Source organism: Balaenoptera ricei, chromosome 10 (assembly GCF_028023285.1).
Source record: "Balaenoptera ricei isolate mBalRic1 chromosome 10, mBalRic1.hap2, whole genome shotgun sequence".
In the NCBI taxonomy this organism is placed as follows: Eukaryota; Metazoa; Chordata; class Mammalia; order Artiodactyla; family Balaenopteridae; genus Balaenoptera; species Balaenoptera ricei.
In genome coordinates, this window is record NC_082648.1 from 105150668 (window position 1) to 105166663 (window position 15996).

The 15996-nt window shown below is 60.7% G+C and overlaps 1 protein-coding gene across 2 annotated transcripts in view; it reads left to right on the top strand.

Annotated features, from left to right (window-relative positions):
- Positions 1-15996, top strand: part of TAFA5 (TAFA chemokine like family member 5) — a 196104-nt gene that overhangs the window by 115867 nt on the left and 64241 nt on the right. For both annotated transcript variants that reach the window (XM_059934902.1, XM_059934901.1), the window contains exon 2: positions 8438-8587. In XM_059934902.1, coding sequence (XP_059790885.1) covers positions 8438-8587 — 150 coding nt within the window. The remainder of the gene's footprint in view (positions 1-8437; positions 8588-15996) is intronic.

The following is a 15996-nucleotide window of genomic DNA, read 5'->3' on the forward strand; positions in this document are numbered from 1 at the left end:
TGCCCCGTCCTCACGGGTGTCTGATTTCTCCTGCGAGGAGCCGCCTGCCCCTGGCCTCTCCGGGAGGAGGAGGTGCCCTGCCCGTCTTACGGAGGGAGGCGTCTGCTGAGGCGGGGGGCCAGCCCAGGACCAACCCAGCAGCCCCTCTCTGCAGCCCGGGGGGCGTGGGAACTGAAGCTCCCAGCTCAGGAGCGCAGCGGCTCCACGTCCTGTGTGTGTCTGTGAGGTTCAGGGCGTCACCCCGAATCACAGCAGCAGGAAGGCCCTGCCGGTGGGACCTGGTCCCTCGAGGGAGAAGGGTGGGAGCAGTCTTGCACCCCGACCTACACCCAACATCCCAGGAAGTCGTGTTGAGTCTAGGCCAGTGGGGAGAGGTTTGCTGGATGGGATTAGGTGCCGGCCACTTGGCTCCAGACTTGGGACACCCCCCCACCCCCAATCCATCCCCCCAGCTGGCAGCCCTCCGTGTACTCAGGACACACGTGGAAAGGCCGTCTGAGACCTTCTCGAGGCCAGTGGGCCACCCCCCCCGCCCAGAAAACAAGGGCCTCTGCCTACCCCGGGGGCGATTTGAGTGTGTCTACCACGTGGACCCGCTGGACCTCTTGGATGTCTTGCCTTCACTGGTGTGGCCTCACCTGCAGGAACAGCAGGGCCAGTCCGGGCTGGACCACGGGGCCGCGGGAGGAGGAGGAGGCGGCGGCGGCGGCGGCTCAAGGTCGTTTAGGCTGGTGGGTTTCAACGTCCTGGACCATAAATCTTGGTTAAAAGCAATTGTACGCAGCAGCCGGGAACACACAGCTGCCATCCTGTGCTGTGTCCCCCCAACCAAGTCCTGCAGCCCCCGGGCTCCTGTCCTGAAAGCTGACCGGTGGTGGCTCACACCAGGGGCACAGGAATCAGCAGCGAAGGGCGTGCGGGACTTTCTGGGAGACGGGAGACTCTGCAGGTCGGGGGTGTGGGTTTGCCTGGGTGGGCGCCTGGAGGACCCACGGCCTGCGCGCTCACAGCGGGCGCGTTCTACAGCACGTGTACTGCGCCTGGGACTTGACTTCATAAAGTGCCGTCCTTGGGTTTCACAAGGATTGGCAGGTCCTGACGCAGGATTTCATAACCGTGCATCTCACCGCCCTCCGTGCCTCGCAGGACGAGGCCTGCTCTCGTTCAGAGGCGTCCTGGGTGTCCTTAGCTGGGAGCAGCTCGTTCTGGATCCAGAGGTGACGAGGATGAGGGTTTGATTTAGGTCACTGCTGTCGTCATGAGTTCTCCTTGAGCTTTAACTGAAACCTGCTTCCCTGTAACCACTCACCATCGCCCATCTCCCAAAGGGCCCTGTGAGTTCCAGGACACTCACGGCAAGGCCCTGACCCACGCTGGCCATGGGGCACGTGCAGATGCAAAATGCACCCCCAGACTTGCCAGACCTCCCATCCTGTGGAAGACAGAACGCCTGCAGCCCTTCCGACCAGAGCGCAGGTGCCCTGGTTACAGGCACGGTGCGGTGCCCCAGGCCCAGCCAGAGATGAGCCAGGGCCCCCGGGTCCTCCCACCACAAGCTCCACAGGCCTTGTGGCTCCCACCTCCTTGTCCCCGTGTGGGTCTCCATGTCCCCATCTACATGGCCTGGACCCTCCCCGAGGGCAGAGCCGCCTTCTCATCTGGGTCTTTCCCTCCTGTTGGGGACCTGCCCGGGCCCCCATCTTCCTGGCCACGCGTGTGCCTGGTGGTGACCCAGCCTGTGGTCAGCTCCGGGCCCCGTGCCGGCCTCAGGCCCTGCTGGCCTCCTCGGCTGCCCAGGTTTCGTTCTCATCCGGGCACAGGGCTGACACTCGTGATTGCTAAATGCCATCCTCTCTGAGTGTCTGTCACAGTTGTTCTGAACCTTTATCCTGTCAGACATCCTCCCAGACTGATGTTGGCACAGACTGGATTAAATGGCTGTGGTGCCTTCCCGGGAACCGGGCGGGGGCTGCCTGAGGGCCAGGCCCAGCTGAGTCGCCCCAGGGCCTCTTCCCACCCGGCAGGCCACGGGGCAATGGCTACCCAGAGCCGTCCTTTGGTATCCCGTCCATGTGGAGCCGGGGGCCTGGACCGCGCCCTCCTGAAACCTACACCCGGGTTACAGACCGTTCTGTTCACTGAGAAATGACGCCTGAGCAGGAGTCTGGACCCCCTCAGCCCTTCCAGTGACTGGGCTCGGGGTCTGGGTGGTGGCCGCCCTGGTCTGGGGCCCGTGCTGGCATGCTGAGGTGCTGGTACCCGGCCGTCCTGCCTGCTCCGGCTCAGGGAATAACTGAAACTCGGCAAAGCTTGACTCAGCCGAAACGTAGCAGCAGGGACCATGCCGGTGAGTACTCGGGAGGCAGCGGCCCTCCGCTCACAGCCTGCGGGGTCCCGGGGACCAGGAGGCCCCCAAGGGCTGGGTGCGTGTTCCACAGAAACTTTCCACAGGGTCCCTTCCCCGAGCCCCAGGCCCCCAGTCAGGATCTCTTGGGCATGGGAGAAACCTCTGTGAGCTGCTTCTGGAACATCTGTAGAAACAGGGATGGTAGTAGTACTTGCCTTGATGGGGGAGCGTCGAGGGCGTGGCGTGGCCCCCCACCAGGTCTGGTCCGGCCCCTCAGGGACCAGTGCTGTCGCTGGGGGCAGCTCTGCACTCCTAGCCTCTGGGGCTGCGTGGGTGGTAGGAGCCCCGGCCCCTGGTCCTGGGGCACATTCAGCGGCCTGGATCACTAAGGCACCGAGGCAGTGAGCCCCTTGGGGGTCCGCTCCCAAGCCGGCTCCCCTCCTCGGGCTCAGCCATCACCAGCCAGGCAGGCGTGGCACGCGCCCTCCCCCGTCCCAGCAGCAGGGACGGGCCCCTGCAGATCCCAGCCCTGCAGGTCCCGGTACGTCTGAACCCCAGGCTGGGCAAGGCTGCCTCCTAATGGGTGGCCAGGATGGGGGTGAGCGGTGACGGACCTGACCTCTCCTGGGGGGCTGTTTCCTGCTCTCCCGCGGGACCCCCAGCTGCAGGCAGAGGTGACAGCGTCCAGGGGGAGCGTGGCCAGCTGTTTACATAGAATGACGCTCCCACGAGTGTCAGGGGACAGAATCGGGCCATAGAACTGGGGGTTTGCGTGACCACCCACGCGCACCCTGACCTCCGCCGTCTAGTGAGAAGCTGCAGGCCTGTCTCTGGGGGAAGGTGAGCATCTCTCTCTTTTTTTACACGTCTCTCTATGGCATCTGGCTTTTGTTAAGTGCTTATGGTGCTGCCTTTCTCCTCAGAAGACTCCCTGGAGTTTTGTTTCTTTCCGTCTTCGCGGCAGCCGCCCATCACCCCTCAGGCACACGCGTGTGCACGCATGGATACTCTCCTCCCGGGGCCCCGGCAGGGCCTGTGGGTCCAGGCGCCAGGCTGGGCTGGGGGGGCAGCTGCGGGGAGGCCCGGCCTGTGTCCCCCCTGCAGAGGAGGACGTGGTCAGGTGTGGGCCGTGTGCACGGTGGGAGCAGCTGTTGGGGAAGGAATTGTGATTTCTTGTTTGTTTTATTTTTGAAGCATTTTTTTTTTCTTTCTGGTTTTAAAAGTAATGCAAGTTCTTTGTAACAAAAATACCTGGGAGAAGACAGAAAGAATTATAATCCCACCACCCCACCCCCCCCGGAGAAAACGCCGACCACGTCTTGTGTGTTGGTGTGCGTGTCTGTGTGTGTGACAGAGAGGGAGCAGAGGTGAGACGAGGGAAGGAGGGAAGGGGGATCCCAGACTCTAGAATCTTCCTGGCTGCCCCCTCCCAGAGGAGGAGGGCCCACCGGGAGGCGTGTGGGGACTGGCCTGGCCCATTGCAGGCCTCCCCACTCCTCTTGGAGGCCCGTGTCCCACGTGTGCCCCCAGCTGTAACCGCGGTGCTGTCCCAGACCCTGGGGTCCCTGGTTCCTTGAGCTTCAGGAGCGGGGGATGAAGGGCGATCACGGCGGGACCTGGGGAGGGTCATTCCTGGGGGCAGTCGGCTCCCAGCGGGTCCTGGCCAGCCTTCAGCCAGGTGCATGGGTCAGGCCCTGTGGCTGAGATACCCATCGTCACGAAGCCGCTGGCCTGGTCAGAGGACACCGGGGCTGAAGTGCGAGGCGGTGACATTTTCACAACAAACCAGAAATCTGAGTGGAACAGAGAGGTTTCCAAGTGCAGGGTGGGCGCCTGCCTGGAGCTGGCTTGAGAAGACCCCCAGAGTGCCACAGGGGGTGTCCTGGACCTCAGCCCTGGTTAAGGTGGCCGGTGTGGTCCTCTGGGGGCCCAGGGCCAGCTGGCTGCCTGTCCCCCCCCCCCGCCCTGTGCCCCGCACTTGGATGCAGGTTGAATGAGGTGCTGTGGGTTCCTGGGCAGCTGGATGGGGGGCCTGGGAGCTCCAGGTCAGGTGTGGGCAGACAGGGAGGGACCAGCGCCTTGGAGGAGGGCTCCGCTGAGTCCATGGCGAGTCCGGTGACTTCCGAGCACGTGGTCAAGTTCTAAGTACTGTGAGCCACGAGGTACCACCCGTATGTTAACTGTGCAGCCCAAGTTCACTGTCGGCCCCCAGAGCAGAACCGACAGCGTGGGCAGGGCCAGGCAGTCTTCTCCTCGACACCAGGCGACCTCACGGTGTGGGTGGACCACCCGTCTCATACCTGAACTCCGTGTTCAGCTGTGTGAGCTGCGGGGAGAGCCACCTGGTGTCTCAGGACGCCGCCTCTTCTGAGCTCCCCGAGCGCCTCGGGTTTCTCTTTTTTTTTTTGTACATATTTTATTTTATTTATTTATTATTTTTTTAAATTTTATTTATTTATTTATTTATTTTTGGCTGTGTTGGGTCTTCATTTCTGTGCAAGGGCTTTCTCTAGTTGCGGCAAGCGGGGGCCACTCTTCATCGCGGTGCGCGGGCCTCTCACTATCGCGGCCTCTCTTGTTGCGGAGCACAGGCTCCAGACGTGCAGGCTCAGTAGTTGTGGCTCACGGGCCCAGTTGCTCCGCGGCATGTGGGATCTTCCCAGACCAGGGATGGAACCCATGTCCCCTGCATTGGCAGGTGGATTCTCAACCACTGCGCCACCAGGGAAGCCCTCAGGTTTCTCTTGACCCTCTATTCTGAGCCCCTGTGCTGATGCGCTGCCACCCGATTCCTGTCCCCTTGCCCTTCCCCTGGGCTGCTTGCTTCCAGGAGCCCTGGACCTGCCCGTGGGGGCCGTTCACGTACTGCCGTTTGCCAGCATTGTCAGAGGTGTGGGGCCCCTGAACTGAGGACAGCGTGGTGGAGCCCGGGGGCGAGGCAGCCGGGGATGGGAGCGGTTTATCCGTGAGCTCCTCCAGGGGTCGGGGACAACATCCGAGACCCAGCCCAGCCCGGGGAAGATGGTCACGGCACAGGGCGAGGACCACGTGAAGGCCCTGGGATGAAAGCCCGGGAGGAGACCCGAGTCTGCAGACAGCCAACCCCCAACACGGAATTGAGGGCTGGAGACCCCGGAAGGGGCGGCCAGGGCAGCCGAGGAAACGCGGGTGTGGAGGGATGGAGAGGGGCCGGGCTGGGTGCTCCGGCTGTGAGCTGGTAATAAATTCATAAACCGGGACCCATGGTGTCCCGAAGGCACGCAGAGCCATGTGTGGCCTGCGCCCATGCACCCTGGTGCTGGCTCGTTCCCTGTTGGGCTTTTCCACACTCTCAGACAGAGGTGGGTTTTCTTCCTTTCATAGATTGATGGTGTCCCCAAAAGATACATTCAGGTCCTAACCCTGTTACCTGTGACGATGGCCTTATTTGGAAATAGGGTCTTTGCAGCTGCGGTCAAGTTAAGATGAAGTCATTAAGTGAACCCTAATCAACGTGACCAGTGACCTTGTGAGAAGAGGAGAGACACCAGGAGGTCTGTGATGATGGCACTGATGTGACTGCAAGGCGAGAAACGGCCACCAGGACCCACGAGAGGCAGGAAGGTCCCCCCTCCACGGCCACCCTGAGAGAGCCGGCCCTGCCGAGGCCTCGATTTCAGACTTGCAGCCCCCAGGCTACGGGGGAAAATTCTGGGGGTTAGGCCCCCAGTCTGTGACTCCTCTTTACGGCAGCCCCTGGGCACTGGCTACTGTCCAGGACACCTGCTGTCAGCCGCATCTCCACGTGGGTGCACGTGCAGAGGAATTGGGGGGCCCACTGGTTCACGGGGCGTGGCCCAGAATCGTGGCACCTCGGGGGATGACGGCGTTAGGCTGACAGCTGCTGTGTGAGAGGTGCACTGGACATAGAAGCCCTCTCAGTCCCCCAGCGGGGACCTTGCCCGGCCACCCCCTTACAAACAAGGGTCCAGGCTCCGGAGGCGCGATGTGCCTGGGTCAGGGGTTTCCCGTGGCTGGTCGGTCAGTTGCTTTGTTAGTTACTGACCAGGGCTCAGGTTCCGAGGAGACGGGCCTCTGCCGGCCACTGACGTCAGCCAGAGGTGTCTGGGGTCAGGGTGGGCGGCAGCGAGGACCGGGAGCGCCCGAGCAGCCCCACGGCAACACGCAGAGCTTAAAATAACAGCCGGAACAGAACCCACGCAGCTGCCCGACCGCACGTCGCAGAGTCGGACCAGCATCTTTGCCGTGAGCTCCTGGGCCCCCTCAGATGTACGGTTGCCCGTGATCACGTCTGTCTTTGAGACTCTAACCACTGTTGTCACCAGAAATGCACACCTCGTCATCCACGACACTCTTCCCTCTGCTGCATTTGTTCATCTACTTATTTATTTACGCGTCTGTTTGTTTATTTTTGCCTGGTCCTTATTAGTGTGGTATATAATTTTGCGTGTAATTAGTTAGTGGATGTTCAAGTCCAAGCCTTCAGGGAGGCGGCACTGGGGTGTTGGCCATGGAACAGGCTCTGCTCAGCAAGGGGAGGGGTCCCAGCAGGTGGAGGAGGAGGGGCCCGGGGCCCACATCCTTCCTCCAGCACCTGTGTGGGTCTCCCGTGAGCCGTCCATGACGGGCTCTGGGCGGCTGGCTTGGGGTCCCCGTGCACAGCTCCCTTCAAGCCCTGGGCCAGGCGTGTCTGGTACCCACTGCAGACACCGCCTTGCCTCTTCGGTCAGGTCACACCCAGACGTGGCTTCCCCCGGGTCAAGGTGGCCTGGGCAGCCCTGGGCTGATGGAGCCGGTGACTACTCCACGCACTTTGTCCTGCCAGCCTGGCCCCAGGCCGGGCTGGGCACGTGGAGGTGACATCAGTGGCAAAAAGGCAGGGCAGTCCTGTGCAGTGAGCCGCCTGGAGGACCCGGGGGCTGCCTGGAGGAGGGGGCCAGGGGTGACAGCAGTGTATGAGGAAGGACACCCAGGGCTGAAGAAACGGCTGCCTGGGAGCCGCAGGGAGCTGCCAGCTTTTCCTCTGTGGGGTGGACACTGCCACCCTCCTCCTCTGCACGTGGGGACCGTCTCCTGGGTGTCACCTCCTCGTCGTTCCCTTGTTTGGAGCTGCAGCATGCACCCCCGTCCTCTCTCCCTGCCGACCCCCTGCATAGCGGCGGGCTGGGGTCTGTACGGGGCCGTATCCTCGAGCTGGGAGGGACCTTCAGGGACAGAGTACCGTCCGCTTCCTCACACTGTGGTCCCAGGGCCCAACGCAGAGGGCGGCATACAGTGGCGCTTATTGTTTGCTGAGGGAATGAAAGTGAGGCAGCGAGTGGACGTCCCGGTGGAGGCTGTGGCCGTGTGCCCACACCGAGGGGCCACCCGGTGTCACCAAGAGGTCTAGGCTCACAGCTCGGGGTTGACCGGGGGGACACCAGCCAGGCCCGAGGAGGACCTGCAGGCTCCCTGGGGCCAGCGGCCAGGCTTCCCTCGTCGGCAGCCTCCGTCCAGCGCCGGCGCTGCCTCTCTGGTCAGTGTCACTCTTCAGAGCACCTTGGTTTACGGGCAGGCATGTCCCTCTGCTGGGACGCTGGCCCCTTCGGCTCCTCAGAGCAGTGGGTGCCCTCCCTGGATTTAGGAGTCACGGGGAGGGGGGTGAGGAAGCCAGCGAAACCCATGGAGTCGTCACCTGCAAACGAGACGGGTCCCTTCTCTGCAGGTTGGGCCGGTCCAGACACAGCCCGAGGCCACTCCAGGCCAGCCTGGCCTCCCATCGCGGAGCCCTGTGCAGCCCAGGGCCTGACTCGTGACCGGGGCCCTTCCCCCGTGACTCAGCCCTTCATTTCCAGGCGTGGATGAGACGGGGCCACGTTTAACGTCCTGTCGCCCAGGCAAGGCTGCCAAAACCATGCTGTACAAGCGTGGAGGTCGCTGGCCTGACCCGGTGCATTGGCTTTTATAGGGCGGGTCTGACAGCGTCGTCTGGGGGTTCAGCTGTCCCTCTGGCTCCCTCGGCAGGCGGGCGCCGGGTGGGCACTCGGTGTGGTGCCGGGACGGCTGGTCTCCAGGCGCGTCCGCTCAGCCCCATCTGCGCCTCTGTTGCAGGTCAGCTGGCTGCCGGCACCTGTGAGATTGTGACGCTCGACCGCGACAGCAGCCAGCCGCGGAGGACGATCGCCCGGCAGACGGCTCGCTGTGCCTGCAGGAAGGGGCAGATCGCGGGCACCACCAGAGCCAGGCCCGCCTGCGTGGACGGTAAGAACCCCGGCCCGGGCGGCCGTTGGGGGTCGCAGGAGGCTGCGTGCCCAGGGTCCACGAGATGCCCCCAGCCCCCAGGACATTCCGCGAGGCGCCCTGCTCGCTGGGCAAGGCCTCGGGCTGCACGGGGCCGCCACCCCCCGCGGTGCCGGTTGTGCACCTGAGCGCTACCTGCTGGCTGTGGGCGTGGAGTGCGGGCTGGCGGGGAGCCGGGTGCCCACGGGGCCAGAGGGCATTTCTTGTCCAGTTGGGGTTGCTGCGGGCAGAGGGGGTGGAGGCGGTGCCACCAGCAAGGTGGCCCTGATGCCCGTGTGGTCTCTGTCTGAGGTGCCAGCGGGGCTCCTCGCCCTGCGGGTCTGGCAGGCGGCAGGTGGCAGGTGCCCCAGGCTTCGTGACGTGCAGCAGGGCCGCCACAGGCTCCCAGGACAGCCGACGCGATGCGCCCGTTGGGTAGGCTGGTGGCACCACTGAGGCTGAGCAGGCTGGGGGGTGAGACACGTCCTGTTAACGTTCTTGCTGAGTTAATGCTCAGGCACCTTGCGGGAGGTGGTACCTTTGGGGACCGTCCTCAGAAACAGACCCACAAGCCGTCTTTACAAAGCGGGGAGGAGTCCCCGCAGCTTCCGTCAGGGCACCGACGTGGGTGCGTCCCCTGGTGCAGGAGACGCCGTAGGTGCTCTGCAGGGGACCTGGGCAACCCAAGGCCGGACGCAGCGGGGCCCAGCAGGGGTCTGGGGCAGGGCCAGCGGGCGAGTGTGGGAGGCGGCGTCGGAGCCGGGCCGGAGCCCTGCCCAGCCCCAGGGCTAGAGCCGGGGGGACACCCCTCTTCTGGGCGGCCTGGGGGCTCCCGTGGGCCTGGCTGGCAGCTGCCTGTGTTGGTCCAGGCTCCTTGGGGTGGATGGCCCCATGCAGGGGTGTGGGGCGGCTGGAGGAGACGCGGTCACAGCGGTCAAGGTGGAGGGTCCAAGGTATCAGCCGGTCCATCCCGTGGGGGCGGCAGGCATGCACAGGGTCGCCCAGAGCTGGACTTGGACCCTGGCTCTTCTGGTCGGTCCCTCCCCTCCGCTACAGCCTCTGCACGGGCTCTGGGGGCCCAGCTCCCTGGTTCAACCTGCTGCCTCCGCCCAGGAGTCCCACCGGCTCCCCTGCTCTGACCTAGGACGTGGGGGGAACCACCTTGCCTGCTGCAGGTGGTGCTGGCGAAGGTCACGGGAGAGGTGACGGACGTGCTGAGCACGGGGCTGGGGCATCGTGAGCTGGCAGCCACTCTGGGAGGTTCACCAGCAGTGTGCGTAGGGCTGCATCAGGAGCGAGGACACTCATCCCCGAGGGGGAGGCTTTCTGACAAGCCGGGTGGGTCCCAGTGCAGCCCCCAAAGGGAGAAAGGCCCCCAAGGAAGGGCCCCCGGGGATGGGGCTGATTCAGGGGTCCTGGTCAGTGTCACCAGTGACCCTGTCCGGGACTGTCCGGGGACCTGGCCGGGGCAGTGAGTCTGCTCGGGGCCCGGGGCCTGGAGCTCAGGCCCCACATGGCCTCCAGCAGGGCAGGGAAGGAGGCGGGGAGGGGCCTGGGCTCTTGGCCCGAGGGAGCAGGCCCGGCCCTCACCACTCCAGGCCCCGACCTCCTGTGCACCTTCGGGGCTGAGCTGGCTGCGGGAGCCTCGCCCACGGAGCCTGGGGTGCCCAGAAGCACCCTGGAGGTGCACGGGGCTCGGGGACCACCCGCCCGCCCCCGGGACCCGCCTTGCTTCCCTCAGGCCCCTCGGCCACCTGCCACCTGCCTTGTGCTGCCAGCCTGGAAGGGCTCTCTGGGAATGTCGGGGGCACCTGGGAGATGGTGGGAAAGGACTCTGCCATGTGGGGGGCTGGAGGCGAGTGGAAGGGTGCTGAGACGGCTGGTGCCTTTTGAGGATCTGGAACAAGGAAGCACCCGTGCTGGCGTCAGTTTTGTTTCTAAGAAGCTGTTGTCTGTCCTTGTTAAGAGCATCTAGCCATCGGCATCCCACAGGCGGGGTGTGATTGAACAGCCAGATGTTCACGCACAGTGCTAACATCCTTGCCTTTGGGGACCGTCCTCAGAAACAATCACAGGCGGTCTTTACAGAGAGGAAAGGCCTGGCTACTCCGAGGCCGCTCCACTGACCCTAGACTCTGTCTGCCCAGTGGGTCGCCGGTGGACCGCCTTGACCCCCGGTGAGCTGGGCTAAGTCAGCACATCCCTGTCTGCAGCTCCTGTAACTAGAAGCGGCTAGAGCGCCTTCTGGGCTGACATTGATGGATTCTTCCCAGCCGGAGGGGCGGGGGGGGGGGGGAGGTGCAGGCCCGCTCCCCCCTCCTCTGCTCATTAGCTCTGGGAGCCTTCGGGAGAGTCAGGTCAGAACTGATTACTAATTGAATCTGGGTCTGCTCATCCGAAACCGCGTTCTCACCCCTCTCCCGTGAGCCTTCCCGTGCCGCAGGAGCTGGGTCCCAGAGACCCAAATTAAAACCTGGCCGTTTTCAAGGGAGGCCACACAAATCAGTTAGCTGGCATTTTTTGCACAGTGGGCATTTCCAGGCTGCCATCTAATTTAATTTTTGCTTTTCTATTTTCTTGCTCTGTGCACATAATGTTTCCTCAAGTGTGAATTGTGCCTGCTAAAGAGAAAACTTGGGCTGCATGGGGTTGCTTGGAATTCGGTATGAACGGGGTTTAAATTGGGATGGTTTGTACTGACCCTGTCATGTTTGGTAAATGCGTGGGCTTGAAATTCTAGAGCCCAACTGCATCTGTTCACGTGTTTATTCATTTATTTATTAACTTATCGTTCATTCATTTGCCCACTCACTCATTCGTTTGATCAAATAAGGTGTTTGCTCCTGGGTGGAGGAGAGCTGGAAGGGGAGATTCGATCTTAGGGTACCTAGTACCTAGAACATGCAGTGCTGGGGGGCTGGGGTCCAGACTGTGGGGCAGGGGCTGGGGGACCCCAGAGTACAGCCGTCACTTCCTGTCCAGGACCTTAGCAAAGCTGCATCTTCAAGGGAGCATTTGAGCAGGGTACCAAAGGATGAATAGGAGCTCACCAAGAAAGTATCTCTTTGTAAAAGGAGGGGGCTGGTGGTGAGAGGGGAGCTCCTGGCCGTGTTTCTGGGTAAACTGCAATCCCCCCCCCAGCCTGGATACAGGTAACCCAGTGTACCTGCCTAGGGTCTTTCCAACTCATGGAACCATCAGCGAAAGAGTTTCTCAAACAAACCCCACTATCCCTGCAAGGCTCCACGTCCTTACACACAAATACAGAACGGCACCTACCCTCGGGGCTGCCCCTGGTCGTGGACACCTCGGCTAAAAGCCTCCTCCACCGGCACTGCTGCTCTAGAAGGCTCTGAGGGCCCCTCTCCACCGGTGGAAATGCGCGTGGTCCCGACGCCCCTGCAGCACCGCTGAGAGGACCGAGGCCCAGCCCCCATCCACGCCCCGCCCAGTGCACAGCCGGTCACCCACAGGCAGCTCCACTCTCCCTGAAGTGGCCTCTTTCTTTATAAAGATAGGTTCTTCCTCCCATCAGCTGAATTCTCATGAAACTCTCTCGGCAGAGACCAAAGTAAAGAAAGCAGCGTGGTGCCCAGGGGCCAGGCACGGGCAGTCGGGCGGGAGAAGAGAAGGTTGTTTCTAGAGCAGCGCTGCCCCAGCCATGGTGGGGGGGGGGGGGGAGGGGAGCGGTGAGGGCAGGAGTCTTAGGCTGGGCCCGGCAGGGTTCCTGGGAGCCATGGGGGGTGGTGGGCAGGCGGAGTTCTGCACAGGCCTGTTGTGAGGGCCGCTGCAGCCCTGAGAAGGAGGTCGTAGCCTAGGCTGGCACAGTCCAGTCTGGAGAGGGTCCTCCCTGTGTATGGCCTGCCAGGCTCTCCAAAGTCCCTGCCAGGACCCCCTGGCTGATGCTATTGACCGCTGGCACCTGCTGCGAGCCGGCCTGTCTTCTAGCCAACGTGCCTTTGTATTCCTGAGCAGGGAACAGATGCATCCAGGTCACATGCCTGAACATCAGGGTCAGATCTTGTAATACACCTTTCCTTTCCAGGGGAGCCTGGGATGCAAACAGGGCCCAGGGTGTTGGGTGGAAAGCCATGGCCCCAGGCCTCCTGGGTGCTCACCAGCTGTGCACACAGATTGGGTAACAACTGAGCACCATCTCGCTCTTCTTAGAGTGAGAGGAGGTGTGATGCTCAGGGGGCCCTCCCTGAACTGACGTGCCAACCTAGGGAACCACCTGCCTCCCGTTTACATTCCTCCCAGCCATGCAGGAGACATGCGTGTTCCAGACATGGCCTTTGAGGGATTCTGCCGAGGAAGCTGGAGCAGGGATGACTGTTTGAGAGGGGTCTGTGTGCAGATGGCTGCTGTGGTCTGGGATGAGTCTGGGTCCCCGCCAGGGAGGAGGTGAAGACCCAGAAGAGACACCTCATTAGTAGATGCAAGGAGTTGAGGGTGCAGAAATAAACCCTTGCATCGCATCAGCTGATCTTCATCAAGGGCGCCAAGACCAATGGGGAAACAGTAGTCTTTTCAACAAGTGGCACTGGGACATCTGGATTTCCATGTGCAAAAGAACGAAGTTGGATCCCTGCCTCACGCCATATATATATACCAGCAACCTCAACATGGATCAAAGACCTAAATGTTAAGGACTAAAATGATGAAACTTGTAGCAGAAGGCAGGGGTAACTCTTTATGACCTTGGATTTGGCAAAGGATTCTTACATATGACACCAAAAGCACAAGCAACAAGAGAAAAATAGATAAATGGGACTTCATCACAGTGAAAAACTTTGGTGCCTCAGAAGACACCATCAAGAAAGTGAAAACACAGCCCACAGAATGGGAGAAAATATTTGCAAATTGTGGATCTGATAAGGGACCTTTATCTAGAATATATAAAGAACTCCTCCAACTCAAAAATGAGAAGACAATTCACACAATTTTAAAATTGTCAAAGGATCTGAGTAGACATTTCTTCAAAGAAGATAGATGTGAATAACCAGATGCCAGCTCTCATGTGTCAGCAGGAAAATGCAAATCAAGCACACAATAAGATACTGCTTCACACGCCAAAGCGTGGCTAGAATCAAAAAGTCAGATGATAACAAGTGTTCCCGAGGGTGTGGAAAAATCGGAACCCTCCTACACTGCTGGTGGGAATGTAAAAGGGAGCAGCTGTTTTGGAAAAATGGTCTCGATTAAACAAGAGTTACCCTGTGATCTGACAGTCCCACTCCTAGCGGAATCCTAGGTATTCCCCAGGAGAAATGAAAACATACATCCACTCTGTCGGCTGAAAAACACGGCACCATGTGAGGGTTGTAAGTTAAGTTTTATTTGCGACACAGTGAGGACTATAGCCCAGGAGACAGCCTCTCAGATAGCTCTGAGAAACTGCTCCAAAGAGGCAGGGGGGAGGTCAGTATATATGAGATTTTGGTGAAGGGGGAGTACATGCAATCGAGCACATATTTTTTGCAGAAGGTTTCTGCTAGTCGTGAGGAGAAGACATCACTATGAAGGATTTTAGTGCTTTTCTACATAAGAGGAAATGCAAGAATTGGGCTCATAAAATCTTCTCCTGAAAATATCTAACTATCTGAAGACCTGTTCTGCCAGTTTTTCCCAGAGCACAGAGAGCCTCTTTCCTGATTGCCACCCTGAACTCCTTTCAGGGGGGTTGAAGGTCAGCAGCTGCAGCGGCTCAGGACTTAATCCTCGTAGACGTAGATGACAAGTGCCAATTTCTGGTTGGCAACCCAAAAACTTGTCCACACACATTCACAGCAGCATCTGCCCTAACAGACAAAAGGTGGAAACAGCCCAGACATCCATCAGTGGACAAATGGGTAAACTGAGCGTAGTGTGTCCATGTAATGGAACGTTATTGAGCTGTAAAAAAGAACGAGGATTGACACACATTCAACGTGGATGAACCTGGAAAACATGACGCTCAGGGAAGAAGCCAGACCCAAAGGGCACATGGTATGTGATTCTGTTTACGTGGAATAGGCAGATCCAGAGAGACGGAGAGCAGATTAGTGGCTACCAGGGGCTGGGGAGAGATAGGTAGGGGAACGAGGTTTCTTTTGGGGGGATGAAGAGGCCCTAAAACTGACGCGATGGATGCACGGCTCTGGACGCACTGAAACCACTGAACGATGCTCTTTTAAGTCGTGAATTGTAAGGTGTGTGAATCAAGGCAAAGCCCTTGCCGCCCCCACACATGCACAGAGCTGATGAGGAGGGTGAACTAGGAAGGTGGGGTGGGGGGGGGCCTGCACGAGGCAGGGGGCGGGGGAGATGTGATGGGGGCGGGGCCGGCACTCCAATCCCCCCTCAGTGGTAGGACCAGGGGTTAGGACGCGGGCTGTTCTACAGCCTGGTTGGGTTGGAGCTCAGGTTGGAGAAGGTCTGACAGGGGAGGCGAGTGTAGACCACCGTTCCTTAAACTCTGATGGCAGGGCCCGGCGTCTGTTTTGTAGGATAGGGTAAAAATCACATGACTGGGGAACAAAATTTCAGAGAGCATTTGAGTCGAAGTCTGCTTTGTGTTCGATCCGGCAGAGCCTGGACGGCCCCCTGTGTCACACCGGCCTCGTGGCATAAGGAGCAGAGCGGGCCGCGGCCTCAGCAGCCCCCGCCCAAGGTCCTGTGAAGGGGCAGGGAGGCTGGGACCTGGCTTTGAGGCTCAGAAGCAAAAGGGAAGGAAATGTGACGCCTTTAGATGCTGGTAGAGAGAACGGGGCAACTGAGAGGAACGGAGAAGCTGGGAGTGGCTGGAAATTCCCAGAAGAGTGTTAGGGGTTGGGGGCCCCGGGCTGCCTCGGGGGAGGGGGCAGCTCCCTGCTGTGAGGACTGGACGGAACCGGGAGGCCCACGCCTGGGAGGCTGGGGTGGTCCTTAGTTCTCCATCAGGTGGGGGCCTTGATGTTTCAGCACCCGGCTCTGCGGCCTCACCTGGACCACCCTGCTTCTCCCCAGGGCCATTGCAGCAGCGCTAGGGTGGGTGCAGAGGCAGAAGCGTGAGATGAGAGGAGGGGGCCGTCACGGGCAGCACAAACCTGATGGGGGCTGAACCGGGCAGATGCGGTAGCAAAAACCCTGGAAGACTTCCTGGAGGAGCTGAGCCCCATGTCCCAGGGAGGTGGCCACGCCCACCTGCGTTGCTCCGTGGCCCTGGTTGTGCCCTAGACTCCCAGAGTGTCCTTTAGCAGCAGGCTTGAATGAGTGGTCACCCCACGTCCACGTCCAGCCCTGTCCAGACCCCAGACCCCGTTCTTTGAGAGGAAAGGGGACACGATGCAGAGTGGACAGCAGGCCTCAGTCGTTTGGGGCGAAAGCTTTTAGGTGTTTTAATACTTGGAAAACTGAGTGTGCATATTTCA